Source organism: Symphalangus syndactylus, chromosome 20 (assembly GCF_028878055.3).
Source record: "Symphalangus syndactylus isolate Jambi chromosome 20, NHGRI_mSymSyn1-v2.1_pri, whole genome shotgun sequence".
Taxonomy (NCBI): Eukaryota; Metazoa; Chordata; class Mammalia; order Primates; family Hylobatidae; genus Symphalangus; species Symphalangus syndactylus.
The window spans coordinates 57,912,446-57,937,362 of record NC_072442.2 but is presented as its reverse complement, the minus strand read 5'-3'; the positions used below and the strand labels follow the sequence as shown (position 1 = coordinate 57,937,362).

Here is a 24,917-nt window from a genome sequence, read left to right as displayed (position 1 = left end):
GCTAAAATAACATTCACCAGCTCAAAGGCTAGAGCTCTGCACCATTTTGTACAAAAATCATGTTTGGGAGCCATAAGTAACCTTGAATTTGGAGCAGCCCCAAACCCTGGGGAGCGGGGAGCTTGCTGAGTGGGAGGACAGGGGTGGTGTACATAGCTGTGTAAATGCAGCTGTTGAGTATTAAAACCTCTGAAATGAGCCAGCGTTTGGATAATTTCTGGGAGGTAGTTAGCTTCTGTTGACAATCAAAGAACAGTTTACTGGCATAGAATCCTTGTAGAATTGATGGCCAATTTGTAATGGGAGATGCCTATTTTATCCCTTCCTCTTTATTCTGCCCCTTGAAAAGCCAATTTAAAAACAAGTGCAAAAAACAAACCAAAAAGAAAGAAAAAACACCTTAGTTTCCAAAATTCCATGGAACAGCAGGAAACTCAGGAATAGAAAGTATTTCCAAAGGCAGTGCATTTGGTGTGTGACGATAAAAGGTTTTAATGCTGTATTTGGGCCTATAATGCGTTTCAAAGCTGGTTGTTTATGTCTTGGTAAGGCAGGAGTAACAGATTTTGATACAATTTAAACATTTTTCTCAGAAAAGATTTTTTCCTTTCATTGAAATAGGAAAGTGCTTCAAATCTTTGGGGGGAAAATCTTAGCTTTCTTTACTCATGTTTTACCCTTAAAGGCTGGCAATATTAGCTGTGTCATTCAAAAATAAACATAAGAATTCACAAAGTTTTCCAGCTGTGGCTGATAACTCTTTTTGTTAATTGCTGTGAGCCTGGGTATTTTTAAAAAGTCTATTTGAACATTTTTTTCTATCCAAATTGGAAAGTAAAAAAATATGGAAAACAATAAATATGTTTACAGTGGTCTAGTAATTGTTTCAGCTAGGCTCCCACTTAACTGTCTGTGTTAGCTTGGGAAGGACAGTGAATTCAGTGAGCTTCACTTTACTCATCTGTAAAATGGAGGTAGCTGCTGGGAAGAGCATAAGATGTCACAGCTGTGAAAGTTTTTTTGAAAACGGTAAAGCCCCATGTGGCTAGAATGTATTATTATAATAAAATGAGGCTTGGAATAGGTCTGTCTGTTCCGCAAAGATTCTATTTACACATTTCTGTAAATAGATGCCTCACTCACTCACCAGTCAACATGAACTGATAGGCATTGTCAGAGATGGAGAAGATGTGGGGCGGGGCCTCCTGGCGCTTTTTGCCTCTGTAGGCAGCCACTACCTCGGGCTTGTACACTGGCAGCCACTTGTAGGGGTTGACGGTGACACAGAAGAGGCCTGAGTAGGTCTGGGAAGATCAGAACATTTATCATTTGGATCTCGTTTTTACTCAGAGAGAGACATGAAATAAAAAGGTGTTTACAGACACTCACATAGATCATCCAGGCTGCATAGCGCTCTTTGAGGTTGTACAGCACTCCAGGCTCGTGTAGATGAGTCATCATGGCCATGTCCTCAATTTTGTCAAATTTTGGAGGGTTCATAGGGAAGACTTGGTCTTCCCTGACAGTTAGAGTCTGGTGAGTAAGCAAGAAACCAGTTCGTTTTTGTTTGTTTGTTTGAGATAGAGTTTTGCTTTTGTTGCCCAGGCTGGGGTGCAGTGACGCGATCTCAGCTCACTGCAACCTCTGCCTTCCTGCTTCAAGCGATTCTCCTGCTTCAGCCTCCCGAGTAGCTGGGATTGCAAGTGCCCATCACCATGCCCAGCTAATTTTTGTATTTTTAGTAGGAACGGGGTTTTGCCATGTTGGCCAGGCTGGTCTCGAACTCCTGATCTCAGGTGATCCACCTGCCTCAGCCTCCCAAAGTGCTGGGATTACAGGTGTGAGCCACTGCACCTGGCCGAGACCAAATTTGTTTTAATGGTTGGAGGTAGGGTTTATGTTTGCCTGTATATTTTGGTACAAAACTATAATCACACATACTTCTTATTATATTATTTAATGTCCTCTTAAAAAAGGCATGAAATATATTCATTTCAGAGTTTAATGTTAAGAAAACCTGTTTCCTATGATGAGCTGGGACACTATCTTTTTAAAAGATTTTTTTCCTCCCACATTCTCTTATCCCAGATTTATCAGTTTATATCCTTTTATTCTTATTTTAATATGCTAAATTTTTATTTTTTTCTTTCATTCATTAAGAAACTTCGTTTTTTTGGAAGTAATGGGGATATTAATACATTATTTAACTAAGTAAATATTTAACTTCTGATAGGAGGAGCTTGTTTTCATTTCTCTCAAGTTTGGAGATTCAGACTAGGAAGTGGGGAATTGAAGGGAAATGGTGAAGGCCATACATAGTGGGGTGAGGTCCTGTGCGAAGTTGGGAAGGGAAGACATGAAGTTACTGCTGTGAATTCCTTTTGCCTTCCACATCTGATGTCTCTACACTGACTAGAAGGGTGTTTGCATTGGCAACAGGCTTGGAGATTCCCAGTAAGTTAGGCTTCAACTTTTGAACCCAGAAATAAAATGGGGAGTATTTTCTCCCTGTTTTCACTTACTGCTCCACCTTCAGTCTTTACAGTTATTTTCCCTCCTTCTTTGCTCTGTATAGTGCTCTTCACATAGGATTCCTTGGGCTCCGCCACAAAGACAGATGTTTTAGCATCAAACGGCTTGTTTTGGGCCTCAATCCGCTCCTTTTCCGATTTTCGAAGATAGGGAGCAGCTTCGCCAAAAACAGCCATCTCAGCGTCCGAGCTTGCACTCATGGCTGCGATTTATTTAGCAAAGGATTCTGCCTAGGGAGGAAAGAAACGGGAGAGAGAGAAATAAAAAGCAGAAGTCACAAATGTGAGTTAGGATTTGAAATGAAAGAAATGTTGAACATAGCCTGTGCTGTAACTATTCCTCCAAACTGGCACTCCCCAGTGTTCTGACATAGTCTAAAGGACAGGTTTGGAGTGAGACTGTAATTTGAGATTTCATTTTTAGGACTGTGAATTTCCTTTCCAGGTCACATATCTTGATCCTCAGGGATAGGGTACCTACAATTGAATTAGAATGAAACCTCTACAGCTAAAACTATTGACGGATTGTTTTATAGCAACTGTCATTATTTAATTCCCTCTCCTCTTTCTGCATAATGTTTGTCTATGCCATATGCCAGGACAATCATATAGTGAGAAAGGAAAGTTCGTCTTGTTCAAATGAAGGTTCATATTTTCAAAGCTATCAAAAAACCTTTGCCTTTTAAGATGACCATTTTCTCTCATAAAGCAAATAATTATTTTTAACATCTTTATGTTGATATTTGTTGTTATATCTCTCAGTGGATTGTTAGAAGAATATAATACATTCTAATACTCTGGATTTTTTGTCATTTGGCTTGTTCCCAACAGACTTAGCATTGCCTTGATTCCAAAATCTTTTTTGACATGAGAGATTTCAGCTGTCAGTTAACAGATCTAACCACAGAGGAATGAGAGCTTCAGCACAAAGGCCCTTCTTCCCACATAAATTCCATGGGGTTCTTTTCTTTCCACCCAGAAAACAGAGAAAAAAGTTTAAGAGTACATCACATGCATGCAAGCCCTTGTTTTCTGATTAATAGATAGGCCTCTGCAATGTGGACATGTTAGATTGGTTGAGTTTTTCGTTTCTTTTCAATTAGTAAGTTACTTAGGGAAGGGCAGGATCTCTTAAATTAGTCATGGTAATTAGTCATGGTATTACACCCCGTGGATGTAACACTTGAGACCTTTTAAGTAAATAATAATAAGTCTTTCTAACAACAAATAATGAATCATCAAAGGCAGCTAAAATATAATGGTTTTAATAATGGTGTTTGTGTTTATATTTTTAGGTAAGACTCTTTCTGGGGTCTTTAAAAGTGTCTATAAAACGTCTTAAGTGTTCAATGCTTTGCCATAGAAGAAGACTGGCATGGACTAGTCTGTTGCCGCTGGACAGTTCTGAGCACAGCTGAGAACTCACTGTCAAAGCTAATTCTGTCCTAAACGGTCTTGTAATCTTGGAACTCAAATGAGGATAGTCTCTGAGGAGAAGACAGTTTGAAAAAGTTATTTTCTTGTATTTATAAACACTCATTCGGAAACAATCTTTCCTGATATGACTGCAAAAACATGGAAATGGTGTATAATTAAGGATTGTTCACAGCTTCATTAGACTATATCCCCTCTGTCATCAATAAATTAATAAAGCCAAGTCTTACCTCTGGAGTTCCAGATGAAAATGCAGGTTCAGAAGTGTTCCACTCTGTAAAACAACAAGCTTCTTGTTAGTGATGCTCCGAAATTCCAGTATTATAGTTACAGAATTGAAATTATAGTCACAGAATTGAAGTTTCCCTACCCTAAAGCTTGGTTCTATGAAGACAAAAGTTAAGATTGAGAGAGCAGTTTAATGCCCACAGATAGCTACGAGGTCAGCCCTTTTGCCCCACCTGGGGTTTTTCGAGTTCCAAGGCCCTCATCACTTACCTCTGGGTTCTTGGTGGAGATAAGGCACAAGGGTCAGTCCTGCTTATATAGGAACTAATGTGCTGATGCTGCAACTACCTCCTCTTTGTTAGGGCAAGACATTTGGTAACATGAACCCTCAGCATAGTTTGTAGTGACATTTGTCATGTTTGGATATAATTAGAAGTATTCATATCATTTTGAGTATGCAAACCAATCTCCTATAAATAATTTGACAGAGACCGATCTGCCAGCAGAGAATGCTTTCTAGTGTGCTGGGAAGGGAATCTTTGACAGTGCCTGATGGGGCCTCAGAGTAAGTTCTTAAGAGCTATATTCAATTTGGCAAACTCTTTCATGCACGCCTGTGGTAGCCAAATGATCAGATACCCGGGACACATGGCTGTCAGGGCCTTAAGCACGTTTCCTTATTTGTTACCACAGGAACCCCCCACTGCATTCCCTTGGGCCACTACAGACAGCTCACTCTTGAAGTCCAGGCTTAGACAGCAGAGATTCTACATTGAATCTCCACCATTGGGCCAGTGCCCACTCATCTAACATTGAAAAACATTATTAGTAGAAAATAATATGTGTTTATCACAGAAAAAAATACAGGTAAGTAAAAAAAGTCTCTGTAATCTCTAATGCAGAAATAAGATACAGGCATATAAGTGGGATCATATTATAGATGCATATATAGTACATGTATGCCTTGTAATCTGCTTTAACAATTAATGTATCATCTCACTAATGTAATTTATACCCTATTCTTTAAATAAATTATGATTTTTTAAAATTAAACTCCTTTTTTTAAGGTCAGATATATTGAGGTATAATTTACATAGAGTCAAATTTACCCTTTTAAAGTGACAGTTTTATGAGGTTTTTTGCTTGTATTTTTAAAAATTTTTTAAACTTTATAATAAAATTTACCTCTTTTGTTGTATGATTCTATGAGTTTTTATACATGTATTGATTCATGTAGCCACCACCACAGATAGGATGCAGAACAATTCCAGGCCTATGAGTTTGGTAAATATTTGCAGTTGTGTAACCTCTTACATTGTGATTACATAAAAATTAAAGCTAAATTTTCCCTTTGATGAACACTCACAGCGCTGGTATCTCCCTTTTCTCCCAAGGTAACTATGGATACCCATTTGGTTTGTAATATTGCAGACCTTTTCTGTACATTTACATATGTATTTTCTGGGAAAATATAAATTAGTAAAACTGGTCTAAGGAAATTGGCCCATAGAAAATTTATAATATATCATATAGATGTTTAAAATATAGATAGTATTATAGTTTATTTATTTACGAACTTTCTTTTTTCATTCTACACTCTTGGATCATTTGCCATGTTAGTACATAAATAATAATATGAAAAAATTTCAAACGTATACAAAAGTAGAGGGGGTAGCATAATGAACCTAGTATATTCATCATCCAGCACTGATAATTATCAGTCCATGGTCAGTCTTGTTTCATATATGTTCTCACCATTCCCTCTATCGCTGGATTATTTTGATATTACTCATTTTTAAATTTCTGTGTAAAATTCCATAGGTTTAAGATTGTAATAATTTTTTTATACAAGTTCTAAAAAGTTTCTCCTGATTTAATAATGATCTTTACTGTGGGATCTCAGTCTTCTAGAGGTTTTACATCTTTAGGTAGTCAGAGTTATAAAAATTTTTCTTTTATATTTTTGGTTTTTTGTGTGTATTATATAAGAAAAACTTTCTCTAACTCAAGAACTCAGAGTCATACATATATTCTTCTGTATTTTCAATCTAATGCTTACAAAATAGTGAGATTTGTAATCTTGTATTTTCAATCTAATGCTTAAAAATAGTGGGATTTGTAATCCAGCTGTGTGTGTGTGTGTGTGTGTGTGTGTGTATGTAATCTGTTTCTGGATTCCATATTTTGTACTGTATTTCTATGCCGATAGCATAGGTTGTGAAGACCAGTAGGGCCAATTTTCCCTAATTATTCAAAGTTGTCCTGTTAATTTTTACCTTCTACTATATGAGTTTTAGAATCATGTTTTTCAGGTTATATGGAAAATTCTATTGGGATTTTGATTTTGATTAAATTGATTTAATTGATTTGATAAGAGTTGATAGCTTTATAAAAGTGAGTCAGTTCATAAGTATGATATATTTTCCTGTTTATTCCAAGTCCTTTTAAAAAATATTTTTTAGTCATTTTAAAAAGTTTTTTCCATAATGATCTTATATTCCTTGTTAGGTTTGTTCCTACAAATTTTATAGTTTTTTGTTGATATGTTGAGTAGGATTATTTTTTCTATTACACTTTCTACTTGGTTACTACTGGCATGTGGCATACAAGTTTGCATAATCAGAGCTTCACTTTTGTTTGTGGCAGTAGTATGCCAAACTATATATTATTATATTCAGACTCTCAGCGTAGGGTAACCATATGACACTGTTTTGGCTAATGAAATGCAAGCAGAAGTTGCTGGGTGGAGCTTCCAGAAAAGCTCTTTTCTAAAAAAGGGTAGACTTTGCTCATACTACCTTTTTCTTTCCTATCTTTATCTTTCTCCTACGTAGAACACAGATGTAATGGCTAGAAATACAGCCTTAAAAGAAAGGTCAAGAGATTTTTGGAGACCTTAGCCTTGACACCTGTGAGCTGAATTTCATTGTGTGAAGAAAAAAGTAAAGCACTAATTTTTTGAGGCATTGTTTACTCAGGTTTTTTTTGTTACATACAAACACAATCCCTAACAGATACATGGTGTTTCAGAAAGTTACTGACTTTTCTGTGTTAACTGTTATCTGGCCCTCTTGCTGAACTCTCTTATCACCTCTAATAATTTATTTGATGCTCTTGGATTTTCAATGTGTCATGCACAAATAATCACAATTTGTGTCTTCTTTCTCTTGTCACTTATATGTTATTTTTTCCCCTTCTCTTATTGCATTGTCTATGACATTTAGGACAGTGTTGAATAGTATTAATATAGTATTAATACTGAGATACTTGTGTAGATATCCTGTGCAAGATAAGGGCATCCTTACCTTGTTCTTGACTTTTATTGGATTGCATCTGATATTTCACCAAACATAATATTTACTGTATACTTTGTATCTAGTTTGCTAATCATTTTGATCATAAAAATGAGTTAAATAGTTCTATTTCTAGGTATATGCCCAAGAGAATTGAAAACATGTTTATATAAAAACTTGTACATAAAGTTCATAGCAACGTTATCTATAATAGCCAAAAAGTGGGAACAATCAGATATCCATCAGGCAACAGGTAGATAAGCAAAATCCTGTTTATCCTACAATGGAATCTATTAATACAATGAAATATTATTCAGCCATAAGAAGGAATGAAGTTAGATGCTATCATATGGGTGAACCTAAAAATATTATGTTAAGTGAAAGAAGCCTGACACAAAGGGCCCATATTTGATGATTCTGTAGATCTAAAATGCCCAGAATAGGCAAATCCATAGAGAAAGAAAATAGATTAGTGATTGCCAGAGGATATGGAGAGAAGAGAATTGGGGAGTGACTGAAAATGGACATGAAGTTTATTTTTGGGGTGATGAAAACATTCTGGAATTAATAGTGATGGTTGCATAACTTTGTGAATCTAATAAAAACCACCGAATTATATACTTTAAATTGTGAATTTTATGGTATGTGAATTATGTCTACAAATAATGAATTGGATTTTACCAATTTTTTTAGATCTGTTGAGATTACTGTTTTTCTCCCCTAACCTATCAATGGAGTGAATTATATGGTAGGTTTTTCTCACTTTTACCACCCTAGAATTCATGAAATAAAAGCTATTGATATAATATTGTTTAATTCTCTGCTACTTTCAGTTTTCTGATTTTTTATTGGAATTTTTACATCTGAGTTCATATATGACTAGGTCAAAGTTTTGTGTGCTATCATTTTCTTGTTTTGATATTAGGATCATATTAGTCTTGTAAAATAAACTGAGCAGCTTCCCATTTGTTTGTGTTTTCTATAACATTGCATTTGAGATGTGAATTATCTGTTCCATGATAGTTTGATAGAGTTCCTCCATGGAATTCTTTTGACCTCTAGCCTTTGTGGAATATAATTTTTTTACTCTTATTGAGTTTTTTTATGATTATTGATTAGTCTTTGTAGAGTTTCTACTTGTCTTTTGGCCCATTTGGATAATTTATATTTTCCTATAAAATTACTTATTTTGTGTGAGTTTTTATATTTTCGGGTCTTTTTTCGTCCATATCTCTTTATAATAAAAAATCTCAGTTTAGTCATCTATTTCATTTTATTATTTATATTAATGTTATTCTTTTTATTTTAAATCATATTTGCCAAAGTTTTATCTTTTTCATTTAGTTTTACTGAATAGCTTTTATTTTCTAATTTATTATTTTCTTTTAGTTTTATCAATTGCTTTATTTCCTTAGATTTGTTTTAATTATTTATAATTAGTTTAAAATTTTGATTCTCGTTTCAACTCCCAAATTATTTAAAGCATTTTGTTTTTTAAACTTCCAGGTGTATAAATTTGGGTGTTGGGCAGGTGGATTTCATATAGCTGTTAATTATTTTTATCTTTTGTGAGTGTGTGTGATTGTGATGTGTTCATATCCTAATACGCCCAATGGGAATGAGGATTGTGGTTCCTGTGATTGTGTTCGTGTGTGTGGATGTAAGTAATAAAACAATTCAAATAGTATCCAATACCCCACGAAACTCTCATGATCTTCTGTATTATAACTCATATCTTCCCTCCTTAAAAGGTTACTGTGATTTTATTTTTATGATAATTATTTCTCTGCATTTCTTAATGTTTTAAAATTTGTATATGCATCCCTAGTTTAGTTTTGCTGGTTTTGAACTTCATGTGAATACAACTGAATTTATTTTTTAGTATCTTACTTCTTTTGCCCAAAATTATTGTTGTGAGATTTTTCCATGAAGTTGCATGTAACTGTGTTTTATATTCATTGTGTACAGTATTACATTGTATGATAATATGATAATTTATTTATTCATTCTACTGCAGGCAAATTTTTGGGTTGTTCCCAGTTTTTGGCTGTAGTTTATTGATTGATTGATTGCATGATGAACAGTGACTGTCACCTATATGATATCTCATTCTAGAATTAGTTGACATTTCTTTTGTGGCTTTGTTCATAGATCAGGGTATTTTTTTTAAACATCTTTATTTAGGTAGAATTTTACATACCTTAAATGTCATCCATTTTAAGTATACAGTTTAATGAATTTTAGTAAACTTATAAAGTTGTGCAGTCATCACCACAATCTAGTTTTAGAACACTTTTATCAATCCAAAAAGTTTCCTTTTGCTCATTTGCTGTTAAGTCCCATTCAACCCCAAACCTTGGAGAACCACTGATCTGCTTTTTGTCCCTGTAATTTTGCCTTCTTAAGAAATTGTATAGAAGTGGAATCCTACAATAGGCAATTTTTTGTGTCTGGCTTATTTCCCTTAGCATTTTCATTTCAACTCCCAAATTGTTTTGTTTTTTAAACTTCCAGGTGTAGAAAGTTGGGTGCTGGGGAGGCAGATTTTATCTAGCTATTAACTTTTTATCTTTTGTGAGTGTGTTTGGTTGCTGTGTGTTCATATCCTAGAAGGAAATTCAATTTTTTGAATTTCATCTATGTTGTTTTATGTGTCAGTAATTCATTTCTTTTTATGAATGTATATGTGGTAGTCCATTATATAGAAGTACCACATTTTGTTTATCCATTCACCAGTTGATGGACATTTGAATTCTTCCTAGTTTTGGCTTTTATAAATAATGCTGTTATTAACATTCCACATAAGTTGTTGTTTAGACATTTGCTTTTATTGGTTTGTTTTCCAGGAATGGGTGTTGGATATTATAAGAAATGGCCAGACTGGGAAGTAGCAGACAAAAGATATTGCATGTATTCTGGTTGGAGAATTGCAGTAGTGGAGTTCTAAGTAAAAGAAAGCAAGTTTCCAGGAATAAAAAGCTTTTACCACACAATGAATTAACAAGCCATCCTACCTGACATCAAAACACATTTTTAAAATATGAGATTAAAACAATATATAGTTAATGTAGATAAGTATAACACTAGAACATAATATAGTCCAGAAATGGACTCTTGTATATATAGCAAGTTAGTATAGGATAAAGGTGCATTTCTGATTCACTAGAGGAAAGGAAGAACAATTCAGTGAATTAAAATTGAGACTTACCGTTTGAAAAAATATTAAATTACTTTCTTGGCTGACACCATTTATAAAAATAAGTTCTAGATGAATTAACACCTTAAGCATAAAAACAAAGAGGTATTGAAGAAATTATAGGAGAATATATTGATACTGTTGGAGTAGGGGGAGATCTTTAATAAGGCAAAAAGATCAGACATTTGACCACATAAAAATGTAAAACTTCTCAATGATTAAAAAAATCTACACAAACAAATTGAAAGACAAGTGGCAGGCTTGGACAAACTATTAGCAACTTAAATAAAGAAGTTATATTCAGCAAACACACACACACACACACACACACACACATCTCCTTCAAATCGAAAAGAAAGGGAGATACAAGCAAGTAGAAAAAATAGCCAAAAGATAGAAATAGACAATTCATGGAAGATGCAATACATATGACTAATAAACATGAAAACATGCTTAATCTCAAGAGGTACAAAATAAAATAACAAAGAGCTAGCGTATTTTACCCATCAAGTTGACAAAAAAATAATAAATAATAATGGTGGCAAATGGTGGTGCGGAGAGGTGAATGTTATATGTTGTGAGTAAAGTTGTAAATTTCCAGGAAAATTTGTTGTATCTTTTGAAATTTAAAATCGCAGTGATTTCACTTCTCACTTTCTTTCCTGCAGAAGCACACTGAAATAGGAAGGATGCTCAAGACTGTGCATTTAACATTTCTTCTAATAGCAAAATTTTGGAAACAACTGTCAATTCAGTCACTTGTAATTTAATTAAGTGGCCACCTGTTAAGTGGTGGTGCTCCGATGATGTGGTCAGTGGTTGAAACTTGAAACTCGCCTTAATCTGAGATTTGGATCAGCATAATGCATTTTCCACTGGTTCTCTTTGAGATATACTGAAAACTGAAAATCTTATTTAAAATAGCAATAAACAATGAAGTAAAGAGTTTTTATAGGTAACATATATAAGAATACTAAACTGTGAGATATATTTTGCTAAAGCCTAATTATTGGTATATTTCAACCCTTCTATAATGTACAGATATCTCTTCCACCATTCTTGTGTGACAACTCATTTATTTTAACTTAGAGTAAAGGCCCTTCCAAGGTCTGGCTTACATCCCTTGTCCTTGCTCTTCTTGCTAGTATCCACTTACAATTAAGCCCAGGGTGAACATTAAGTTACCGTACCCAATGACCCTTCTGCTCTAAGAGTCCTTGCCAGAAATTAGCTTACAATTCCTAAGATTTCCTCTGCCCTAAGAGTTCCTCTATTTTCTCTCTCCAGTGAGTAAAAGCAGATGAATTACAGCCACTTTAAGACATCTCTGCCTTTTCTAAAACTCTGTAATTCTCTTCAACCAAAGGAAACAACTGACCTTTCATGTGACTCATGCCAAAGAGGAATGTTATTTAGATTCATCCACATTCTTGCATGTATCAGTAGTTCATTTCTTTTTATTGGTGAGTAGTACTCCGTTGTGAGGATGTACCATATTTTATTCATCTGTTCTCTTGCTGGTATATATTTTTTATCTTTTTATAGACATATCTTTCATTTCTTTCAGTTAAATAACAAGGAGTGGAATTCTTGGATCAAGAGGTAGGTGTCTAGTAACTGTACTGTTTTACATCCTCGCTAGTGATATATGAGCAGTGTGGTTGCTCAGCGTCATTAGTCTTTATAAATTTAGCCATTCTTGTTGGTTTGTAGTGGAATCTCTTTGTGGTTTTAAAATGTATGTCCCTGGACAATGATATTGAGCAACTTTTAGTTTTGTTATTAGGCTTTCATTACTCTCTTTATGAAATGTCTGTCTTTTGCCCATTTTTGTTGGATTTTTTTTAAAGAATATTGTTTTGTTTGTGTTCTTTATAAGTCATTTTTTCAGTATATGTATTGCATATATTTTTTCTGGTAGGTGGCTTGCCTTTTTGTGTTCTTACCAGTATCTTGATGAGCATTAGCTTTAACTTTGAAGAGGACCAGTTTAACATTTTTTCTTTCATATTTAGTGCTTGCTGTGTTCTGTTTAAGAAATTTTGCATGATATTACAAAGATATTCCCCTATATTTTCTTCTAGGAGATGTATAATTTTAGTATTTACATTTAAATCTGTTGTCTACCTTGAATTAATTGTTGTATATGCGTTATTTTTTTTTCCATACAGATGTCTAATTGATCCATCATCATTTGTTGCAGAGACTTTTCTTTCCACATTGAATTGCATTAGCAACTTAGTAAAAAGTCCACTGTATATGTATTGGATCTATTTCCAGACTCTCCATTCTACTCTATTCTGTTCCATTCAAGTATTTTTCTACCCTTACACTAATACCACATTATCTTAATTACTGTAGCTTTGTAATAAATTTTAAAGTCTGCAGAGTAAGTTCTCCAATTTTGTACTAGTTACTTTTCAAGACTGCTTTGGCTATTGTAGGTACTTTATATACTTACATGCATTTTAATATCAAACTGCCAACTTCTACCAAAGAAAAAAGCTTGATAGGATTTTGATTAGGGTTACACTAAAACTATAGATCAATTTGTGGAAAACTGACAGATTTACAATATTGAGACTTCCAGTCCAAGAACATGGTGTCTCTCTCTCTCCTCTCTCTTTTAGTCCCATTTTTTGACAGAAAGTGTTTACTGTTTTATTATTAAGCAAGATATCTTAGCTGTGCTTTATTTGTAGGTACCTCTTACTAGATTGAGAAAGTTTTCTTTTATTGCTTGTTTGCTGAGAGGTTTTTTTTTTCATGGACAGGTGTTGGATACTGTCAAATGCTTTACTTCATCTGTTGAAATAGTTATATGATTTTCTTTTTTATTCTGTGAATGTTATGAATTACCTGATTTTTGAATATTAAACTTACCTTGCATTCCTGTGATAAATTCCATTTGGTCATGATTTATTAGTATTATTGTTCTTGTTAATATTGTTTTCATACATAGTCATGCACTGCATAATGACATTTTGGTTGACAGCAGACTGCATGTATGATGGTGGTCCCATAAGATTATAATACTGTATTTTTACTGTACCTTTTCTATATTTAGATATGTTTATATACACAAATACCATTCTGCTATAGTTACCTACAGTATTCTGTACAGTAACATACTGTTCGGTTTTGTAGCCTAGGAGCAGTAGGCTATACCACATAGCCTAGGTGTGTAGTAGGCTATACTGTCTAGGTTTGTGTAAGTACACTCTGTGATATTTGTACGATGAGGAAATTGTCTAATGATGCATATTTCAGAACATAGCCCCATTGGTAAGCAACACATGACTGTATTGTTAGACATTGTTGGATTTGACTTGCCAAAATTTTGTTAAGGATTTTTTCATCTATTAGGGATATTGGACTATAATTTTCTATATTGTTTTTCTATTCTCGATTTCATTAATTTCTCCTCTAGCCTCTATTATGTCCTTTCTTCTACTTGCTTTAGATTTCATTTGTTTTTCCCACCTGCTGTGCCTTAGGTGGAAAATTAGGTTATTATTTGAGCTCTTTCTTCTCTCTTTATATAGACATTTACAACTATAAAGTTCTCTCTAAGCACTGCTTTAGCTGCATCCCGTATGTTTTTGTATATTGTATACTGTATCTTCATATTCATTCATCTCAAGGTACTTGCTGGTTTCCCTTTTGATTTTTTCTTTGACACATGATTATTTAGGAGTGTGTTGTTTAATTTCCACAAATCTGTGATTGTCTCAATTTTTTTCCTAGTATTGACTTCTAATTTCATTCCACTGTGGTCAGAGAATATACTTTGTATCATGCCTGTCCTTCTAAGTTTACTGAAGTTTGTTTTATAGCCTAGCATGTGGTCTGTCCTGGAGAATGTTACATTTGAACTTGAGAAGGATGTATATTCTGTTGTTACTGGGTGGTGTGTTCTATAGATGTCTGTTAGGTCTATTTGGTTTATAGTATTTTTCAAGTCTTCCTTTTTTTCTTATTGATCTTCATTAATTGTTACATCCATTATTGAAAGTGGGTTATTGACATCTTCAATCATTATTGTGGAATTGTCAGTTTCTCGCTTTATTTCTGTCAGTTTTTGATTCATATGTTTTGATGCCTCTGCTATTAGGTGCAAATATATGTATAAGTATTATGTCTTCCTGATGGGCTTATCCTTTTATTATTTTTTCATTATAAAATGTTGCTCCTTATCTCTGGTAACTTTGTTTTAAGTCTGTTTTGTCTCCTATCAGTATAGCCATTCCATTTTATTATGGTTCCTGTTTGCAAGATAATGTATTTTTTCATCTTTTTACTTATATTTGTGGCTTCTGTAGACCGCACATAGTTTGACCATATATTTTTATACATTATGACAATCTCTGGCTTTTGATTGGACTGCTTAATTCACATTCACATTGATTCACATTTAGTGCTGTTATTGGTATAGTTGTAATTATTTCCTATATGTCTCATGCCTTTTTTGTTCCTCTTTTCTTTCTTACTGCTTCCTTTTGCATTGAAAATTTTCTAATGTAGCATTTTAACTTTTTAGTAATTCTTTCACTATATTTTTATTTTATTTTGAAATTTTTCTATAGAGATGGGTTCTCACTTTATATCCTATGCTGGTCTTGAACTCCTGGCTTCCAGCAACCCTCCCACGTTGGCCTTCTAACATGCTGGGATTAGAGGCATGAGCCACCATGCCCACTCCTTTCACTATATTTTTTTAATAGATACCCTAGAGTTTAACATATACTGTAAACCTTAACTTATCAGAACCAGTTTCAGATTCATACTAGTTTTATTCTAGCGACATATAGAAAAGTTACTTCTACATAGCTCTATTCCATTTTTCCCCATTTTTGTCATATTACTGTTACCTATAGCTTTTAATGTTACAAACCCAACAGTACATTGTTAAAGTTATTATTTTACTATTTATAGTCATTTCCTTAGCCCAATACAGCTTTGTTCCTACACAACTCCTTTATGCTATATTGGCAAGTATGTTACACATATATTACATTTCTTTATGTTACAAGCCCAACCATACAATGTATATGTATTATTTTATACAATTGCTTTTTAAGTCAGTTAAGAGAAGAAAGGAGAAAAAATATGCATTTATACTGTCTTGTAATTACATACTTACATTTTCTGGTACTCCTTTTTTTATGTGGATATGAATTGCTGTCAGGAGTTACTTGCGGTCAGCTTGAAGAATTTCCTTTAGTATTTCTTATCAAGCAGGTTTGCTGTCAGCAAATACTCTCAGTTTTTATCTGGGAAACTGTTTATTTCACCTTCACTTTTGAAAGATAGATTTGCTGGATATAAGATTTTTTGGTTGATGTGTGTGTGTGTGTGTGTGTGTCTTTGACCACTTTGAATATGTTATTTATTTCTCCTGGCCTCTATTATTTCGGCTGAGAAGTCGACTGTTAATCATACTGTTCTCTTATAAGTAATGAGTCATTTTTCTCTCACTGCTTTCAAGATTTTCTCCCTGTCTTTAATTTTCAGCATTTTTACTATGATGTATCTATAGATCTATTTGCATGTATCCTACTTGGTGTTCATCGAGTTACCTGGATGTATAGATAATTGTTTTTCAATAAATTCAGGGAGTTTTCATCCATTATACATTTGCATATTTTTTCTGCTCCTTTCTCTTTGTCCCCTCCTTCTAGTATTCTCACTGTGTATATCGGTATACTTAATTGTGTCCTACATTTCTTTGAGGCTCTTTCATTTTTTATTATTCTTTTTTCCCTCTCTGTTCTTTGGCTTTCATAAGCTTTATCAATCTCTCTTCAAGTTCACTTATTCTTTCTTCTGCCAATTTAAATTTCCTGTTGAGCTCCTCTAGTGAATTTAAAAATTTCATTTATTATACTTTCAACTCGACAATTCTGTTTTTTTAAGATAATTTCTACGTTTTTATTGATAGACATTATTTGATCTGACATTGTCATTATGCCTTTCTTTACATCTTTCATCATATTCTCTTTATTTTTGTGAAAATGTTTATGATAACTAGTTTGATATCTTTTTCTGTTAAATTCAACATTGATTGCTGTCACAAGCAGTTTCTGTTGCCTGATTTTTTCAGTGTATGGATCATGCTCTCTTATTTCTTTGCATGTATCATAATTTTTTGTTGGAAACTGGACATTTTAGATAATGTATTATAGCAACCTTGGGTAGTGTTGCCCTCTCCAGGGATTGTCACTTTTATTTTCTTACTTATTTGTTATTAAACAATTTCTTTATTACCTTTATTATTTTTAAAAATTTTAATTATTTTTAAAATTAGTACATAATATTTGTACATATTTATGGAGTACATGCGATGTTTTGATACATGAATACACTGTGTGATGATCCAGTCAAGGTATTTGGGATATCCATCACCTCAAATGTTTATCATTTCTTTGCATTGGGAACATTTCCGTTTTTTTATTCTAGCTATTTTGAAATGTACAATACTGTTGTTAATTAGAGTCAGCCCCCTTTGTTATCAAACACTGAAACTTATTCTTGTCAGCACAAGAATATTTGTTTTTAACTGGCTGGTTTATTTTAGTGAAGTTTGTTTCCCACCCACAGTTTAAAGCTTCTGATACTGCCCCTCAGGGAGGTGCAGCTTTGGTATGCCCACTGCCACCCTGTGATGACAGTGGTTTTGAGAGGGCTCTCTTCCTCTCTTTCCCTGACCACACCCAGATGTCAAACTCCACTACTTGATGGCCGATAGCTTTATTGATTTTAATAATTCCTTTGGGCATAAATTGTTCTATGAACTAATCCAATCAAATTCTACCTCCTTTGAAAACATAATTTCTGAGGTCAGTGTTTAATATTTGTTTTGATCCCAGGGGGACTTCTCCCAGCTATCTTATTACCTGGTTCTCTCCTAAAAACTAGCTGGCATACAGTTTAGCCTATATCTTTAATTTCATGGCAATTTGTTTTTACCACAATGTATCCTGTTCTTGAAAGTGCACTGGGGTTTTAATTTCTCTGCCTTCTGTTGCAAATGAAATCAGTTCCTTTGGGCAAAGATTAGGAGCTCTGTTTTATGACTCACTTCTCCCCTTAGGCAAAATCTGAGCCAGGGCTTTGGAGCTGGTGGTGGAGACAATTTTAATCTTCTGATTGACACCTCCATTCTGGGAGCTGAGCACTTGGTGGGGATGAGCAGCAGCCTAAGGCCCTCTTGGCTTGTCCCTCCTGGTGTGGAACCTCCACCTCATAAGTCAGGTCAAGGGTGATCAGGGCCCCGATATTCTCAGCACCCAGGGTAGAGCTTCTGTTCCTTGAGTGGTAGCTGGGCAGAAAAGAGAGCCTAAGCCTTTCAATCACACTTGCACGGGTCTTAGCCTCAGAAACGGGTAGCTGGAGGTGAGATGAAAAATATTAATGTCTTGCACTTTCTAGAAAGAAAGCCCTCTGACTGGGAGCTCAAGGGAAAGGAAATCTGTGGTTGGCTGTAGCAATCTGGAGTGGAGTCCCACCTCTCTGTGCTGGGATGGTAAGAGGCAGGAAGTGATTTTGGTTCAATACCACAGAACCTTACCTTTCTTACTGAATTTGCGTAGATTTTCTTGATAGATGTTTTTTCCTTTTCTGTTTCTTTAGAACCATTTACAGAGACTTTAAATGTTGTTTTGTTTAAGATAATTTTTACCTATTTCACGGGGAAGAGGATTGGTGGAGCTCCTCACGCTGTCATGCTGGAAGTCAATCCTCCCTATAGCACGTGTATGTATGTGTGTATGTGTTTCTTTGTATGTCATTTTTAGTAGTTTGCTTTAGGTATTACATTATGTGTGTCTCATCACTGTCTTCTGTTGTCATGTTATCAGTTCAAGTGAAACATAGAAATTTTACCTCCCTGTAAGTCCTTTTACTCTCCCAGTTTGTAATTGTCTTAAATATTTCCTCTGTATACTTTTAGAACCACACCAGAAGGTGATATAATTTTTGTTTCAATCATCAGACATAATTTAGGAAACTCAAGAACAAAAAACCTTTTCTACCTACTTTTATTTTTGCTTATCATGTTTTTTTCCTCTTTGATGTTCTAAGGTTTCTTTATTCACTTTTTTCCTTTCTGCTTAGAGACTTTCCTTTAGCCATTCTTTTAGGGTAGGTCTGCTGGTGACAATTCTCATAGTCTTGATTTAAGACTTAGGTTTAAGACTTAAAATAGTCTTAATCTAAGAATGTCTTGATCTCCCTTTCATTCCTGGAGCTTATTTTTGCTGGACATAAGATTTTGGGTTGACATTTTTTTTTCAGCTACTGAAAAATATTGTACCATTTATTTCTGTCCTTCATAATTTCTGATGAGAAATCCCCTGTCATCTAAACTGTTTTTCTCCTATAGGTAAGATGTCATTTTTCTCTGGCTGCTTCTAAGATTTTGCTTTACTTTTAGTATTTAGAAGTTAATGATATGTCTAGGTGTTGATTTCTTTGAGTTTGTCTTGTGTAGATAAACTCCTTCTTGAATCTGTAGGTTTATGTTTCCTAACAAATTTGTAAGTTTTCAGCCATTATTCCTTTAAGTACTTTTCAGCCCCACCCTCTTCTTCCAGCACTTTAATAACATGAATGTTAGATCATTTGTTTTAAGGCTCTGTCTACTATTTTTTTTCATCCACTGCTTTCAGTTGTTCAGGTTGGATTATTTCAATTATTCTTATTCCAGCTCACTGATTTCTCTGTCCACTTCTTTTTCCTGTTGAGCCCACCCACTGAACTTTTTAATTCAGTTATTGTATTTTTCTGTTCTAAAATTTCCACTTTTTTAAGTGTCTTCTTTTTATTTGCTGAGGCTTTCTGTTTTTCCATTTGTTTCAAGCATGTTCATAGTTGCTCTTTGAAGCACTTTTGTTATGTCTGTTTTAAAGTCTTTGTCAGATAATTTGACATCTCTATCATCTTGGTTTTGGCTTTTTTAACTCATTTATCTTCTTTTCATTCAGTGTGAGATTTTCTTGGCATAATGAGTGATTTTCAGTTGAAACTTGGGCATTTTTGTATTGTTCTTGGAATCCGGATCTTATTTAAACCCTTTAATTGGCTTTCTATTACATTTCTCTAATAAGGGAAGTAATATGGTTTGCTGTGTCCCCACTCAGATCCCACTTTGAACTGTAATAATCCCCACATGTCAAGGTCAGGGCCAGGTGGAGATAATCGAATCATGGGGTTGGTTTCCCCCATACTGTTCTTGTGGTAGTGAATAAGTCTCATGAGATCTGATGGTTTTTGTAAATGGGAGTTGCCCTGCACAAGCTGTCTTGCCTGCTGCCATGTAAGACATGACTTTGCTCCTCATTTGCCTTCTGCCATGATTGTGAGGCCTCCCCAGCCACGTGGAACTGCGAGTCAGTTAAACCTCTTTCCTTTATAAATTATCCAGTCTTGGGTATGCCTTTATTAGCAGCGTGAGAACAGACTAATACAGGAAGCAGGGCTGGTGATGCTACCTTACTGCTTCCTGATAGAGTTGAAAGTCCAGTTTCCCTTCTGTTAGCACTTGAATGGGGAGTATCTTTTCATTACTGTTGCATGGGGGTAAACTCATTACCACTGAGCAACAGTGAAAGTGCTGACTTTCCTCTATGCCTCCTCTGATGGTGGGAAGGACAAGGGGTGCCTTGTTACTTCCAGTGCGTGGGAGTCAAAGATCCCAATGTTGTCACTACTGATATAAAGTAGGAGGGCATTACTGACCAGCAGGGATGAAAATCCCATTTTCCTGCTTGGTTGGCATCATCATCCTCTAGTGCAGGTGTTGGGCATCTTATAGCCTCATAAAGGCAGAAGTGTAGGCTTTCCACTCATCTTTTGCTGGGGTGGGGAGGGGTCACAGTCTTATTCTCTCTTGTTTGATTCCACTAGAGAAGCTGTTGTCTAAAAAGCTATTGTCTAAGTCTTCTGTCTTGCTAGGCTGCCTGTTTCTTTGTCCAATGGCTAAAGAGAAATGCCTTTGTTGGGCTTTTAAAATCTTCATCTACTTGGGTTTCTGTATTGTCTGCTTCTTCCGTTCCAAGTCTGGGGCATATAAGTCTAAAAGAAAACTCAGGGAATTTGTGTCATTCCTTGGGTCCTGAGGTCCTGTATGAGTTCATCCTCATGCTGCTAATAAAGACATATCATAGACTGGGTAATTTATAAAGGAAAGAGGTTTAATTGACTCACAGTTCTTCAGGACTAGGGCTTGCACACTCTGAAGCAACATCCTGAGCTGCACTTTGGCTCTTTTTACCCATGGCTGGAGTGACTGACACACTGGGCGCCAAGTTCCAAGGCTGCACACAGCAGGGCCCTGGACCCAGTCCAGGAAACCATTTTTCCCTCAGGAAACTTACAATTGTGGCAGAAGGGGAAGCAAACATGTTCTTCTTCAAATGGTGACAACAGGGATAAGTGCTAAGCAAAAGGAGGAAAACCCCTTAAAAAACCATCAGATCTCATGAGAACCCACTCACTGTCATGAGAACAGCAGCATGGGAGTAACTACCCCCATGATTCAATTACCTCCCTCCCATGGCACGTGGGGATTATGGGAACTACAATTCAATATGAGATTTGGGTGGGGACACAGCCAAACCATATCAGATCCCTGGCTTTTCCATCTTTTCTCCGTCTTCCAGAATCTGGAGATTCTGGAATTATTATACAGAATCTTATACATTATACATAAAACTTGTAAGTTTTATGTATAATGCCCAGGGTTTTTTGTTGTACTTAATGAGAGGAATAGGGCAAAGTACAAATACTCTTTCTTCCTGGAAGTGGAAGATCCCTTGTAGATTTTTTTTTTGTAGTTTCATCAATTACTGAGGAAAAGGTGTTAAAATATACACTGCTTTAGGATTTACTTATGGATAGTATGTGTAAGTTACCTAGCACTGTGCATGGCACAGGTTAAGTTCTTATTATTCATTCACCCCATGGATATTTCTTGAGCATCCATTACATGTCAGGCAATGTTCATCAGATATTCAACAGTGAGCATAACAAAGTCCCTGCCCTTATGGAACTTATATTTTAGCAGAAGGAGACAGAGATTAAACAAATAAATTACTGGTTAAGTGGTGCCATGGACAGATATGATGCAAATCAAGGAGACAAGAAGCATAACTGTCAGGGTAGGGAGAAATGGTTGTTTTTTTATACTGGGTGGCCAGGGAAGGTCTCTTTAATAAGGTGTAATTTAACCAGAATCCTGAAGACATTAAGGAGCAAGCCACATGGATATCTGGGTGAAGAGCCTCTGCTCTGGTGAAATGACAGATTACTGATCTTATTTGTAAGGGAAGAATGTCATCAGAACCTTTTGCTTGTCAGGGTACGGTGGAACTCAGAACAGTGTATTATTTCCAGAAGGAAGAGTTAGATAATCATGCCCTAGGTCTGGCTTTCCCATCTATTAGTCATACAACTTTTGGCAAAGCACAATCTTCTTTGTACCTCACTTTCCAAAAGGATTCTGTTTATCTCACATGGTTGTGAGAATCCGGTGACTGATAAATTGCACATGAAAAAGCTCTTTACAAATGAAGCAAAGGGTTCTATAGATATAAGATATTATAATTGCATCATTATTACTGCCAGTGCTATCTAACTTGGAATCAAAAACATTTAGATTAGATTTTAGAGATTATTTTTAGCTCAACCTCCTAATTTCATGGATAAAGAAACAAGCCCAGAGGAGCTGCAGCCTAATTTATAGATGTAAATGTGGGGCTATAGAATATAGCATCTGATTTCTTTGTGAAAGATAACGGTAATATAAAGCTGTGGTTTTCAGAATGTGGTCCCTGCATCAGCATCACGTAGGAAATTGTTAGAAATACACATTCTTTGGCTCCAATCTATACCTACTGAGTCAGAAATTCTGGAGATTGGGCCCAGCAGTCTGTGTTTTAACAATCCCTCCAGATGATTCTGGTGCTTGCTAAATTTGAGAACCATTGATTGATAGGGAGGTTCACAAACCCCTTCACTCATAAAGAATGACACTGGAGAATTTAATGCCCAGGGTGAGCCTTCAGCAAAATTGTGATTAAATGGCCTTTGTAGGGGCATTTAAAAATCTTCCCTCTTTTCCTGCTTCAGGGTTACCTTTTCTTCAGGCACATCTCAAGGACCCTTTTTCCTTAGATGCTTTCTTAGTTGTTTGGCCAATAACTCTAGTCAGGGTGTTAGTTGAAATTACTACATTTTCAGTTTAATAAGAGAGTAAATAAAATGACCATCCTTTAGGGTCCCAAGAATTCAGACTCTAATAGGAGATTTGGATATAAAACACATAGAAGAGGTAATGCTCTGGAGTAGAAGGATCCTGAGATTTCTTCTATTCTTAACACCTGTTTGGTTATTTGAACACTTATGAATGGAGTGGAAAGAAGATTTATGATATTTCCAGTATCAGTCACAGAATTTGCTTCTAGTAACCATGGTTTTTATGTTCTCAGAACATAGAGAAAAAAGGGGATTGGCCTATTACGGATTCTCTTTTTTTTTTGAGACGGAGTCTCACTCTGTTGCCCAGGCTGTAGTGCAGTGGCGTGATCTCGGCTCACAGCAAGCTCCACCTCCTGGGTTCACACCATTCCCCTGCCTCAGCCTTCTGAGTAGCTGGGACTACAGGCGCCCACCACCAAGCCCAGCTAATTTTTTTTATTTTCAGTAGAGAGATGGAGATTCACCGTGTTAGCCAGGATGGTCTTGATCTCCTGACCTCGTGATCTGCCTGCCTTGGCCTCCAAAAGTGCTGGGATTACGGCGTGAGCCACCACGCCCAGCCAAGATTCTTAGGAGGTTTTATTAGTGTCATGATGCTTGACTTACCAAAAACACTAGGGTATGGTCATCTTTGCCTAGCTCTGTGTGTGTACACTTTAAATAGTTTTATCTGTAAGTTAGAGAAGAAGTCCCTTGCTTTTTTTTTAACATTTCAAAGTCTTTTTCCAGTCCGTTTTCTTTGTCACACTAAGTGTTAGTGTTACAATCAGGTAGGAATTGAACTTAAACTACCTCTCTTTGTCCTAATTCAGACTTGTGTGTTCTTGGAGACAGCCTCTGCCTTCTCCTTCCATGCATCCTGTTTGGGTTCTCAGATCCAGCAGCACTAGATTAGAAACAGTCACCAAATCTCAGTAATACCTCGTATCAATTAAAGGAAAGATGAAGAGCGCTATAAGCTGTCCTAGATTATTACGTGTGGCTTTATTTTAGTAGATAAGGAAATACATCTATAAATCAGCTAGTCTGTGAGGAAGATGAGGAAGAATATTGACCAGAATAACTGTGACTATATATGCTTGCTCCTTTAATCAGGAAACTCGTAATAATTGACCCATATATAATAGAATACACTCTCGACTCTCTACATAAGCAATTATTTAAGTTAGGAGTCAGAATAATAAAGCAATTGCCCAGTGCTTTTGAGGTCAGTAGATTAACTCTACAGAGCTTAATTAAAAAGCGATAATAAAATGCTTGCTCTAGGGAGGATATTTCATTAGTCCTCATCATGGCCTAGGTGAAGTATTCCTGATAACTATTTTCTACCCCTTTAAAATTCTCCTCTTATGAAGCAAGCTTCTCATTACTAGTTAGGATTCCCACATTGGCGAAGGAGATTTCCCAAAGCAGCTCCTCCATTAGAAAAGACTAACTTTGAAAAGACAGCACCACTATAAAGAATAAATTGATATTCTCTTATCTTATTTTTGGAAGAAGCAAAATTTTAAATTTTAAGAAAATATCAGAGAAGAACACTATGGCAATGGCTATGATAAAATTTTGGTCATACTTTTTTTGAAATTAAGAATGAAATTTCCTTTATGGTTCCTCCTTAAAATATGCAAGATACTGAGAAAAGTCAGGCTCCTTTTCTGGAGCAAAAATGGACAGAACTTTTTGGATAAATCTTTCTGTTGACCTTCTAATTCTACATACAGTTAGATTTTTGGATAAATCTTTCTGTTGACCTTCTAATTCTACATACAGTAAACATAACTTCATCTTCATCATGGCCTAGGTGAAGTATTCCTCATAAGTAAGCAGAACGGTATGTAAAATTAGAAGGTCAACAGAAAGATTTATCTAAAACGTTCTATTTTTTCTTGGAGAAGGAGAAAGTTCAGAGGAAAATAACTTCTTCCGAAAGGAAATGAAATCTGTACCACAAAGTAACTGGGAGGTTTGAATGCTGTG

At 35.3% G+C, this 24,917-nt stretch overlaps 1 protein-coding gene across 4 annotated transcripts in view; it reads right to left on the bottom strand.

Moving 5' to 3' along the window:
• LOC129470464 (myosin-8) overlaps nucleotides 1–4,484 on the bottom strand; it is a 32,592-nt gene extending 28,108 nt beyond the window's left edge. For 3 of the 4 annotated variants that reach the window (XM_063629438.1, XM_055258320.2, XM_055258321.2), the window contains exons 1-3: nucleotides 2,523–2,732; nucleotides 1,390–1,533; nucleotides 1,148–1,304 (exon numbers count right to left, since the gene is read on the bottom strand). In XM_063629438.1, coding sequence (XP_063485508.1) covers nucleotides 1,148–1,304; nucleotides 1,390–1,533; nucleotides 2,523–2,732 — 511 coding nt within the window. Of the gene's footprint in view, nucleotides 1–1,147; nucleotides 1,305–1,389; nucleotides 1,534–2,522; nucleotides 2,763–4,195; nucleotides 4,240–4,463 lie in introns of those variants that run through there. The other variant, XM_055258319.2, reaches the window with a different exon arrangement.
• Nucleotides 4,485–24,917: the final 20,433 nt, after the last annotated feature.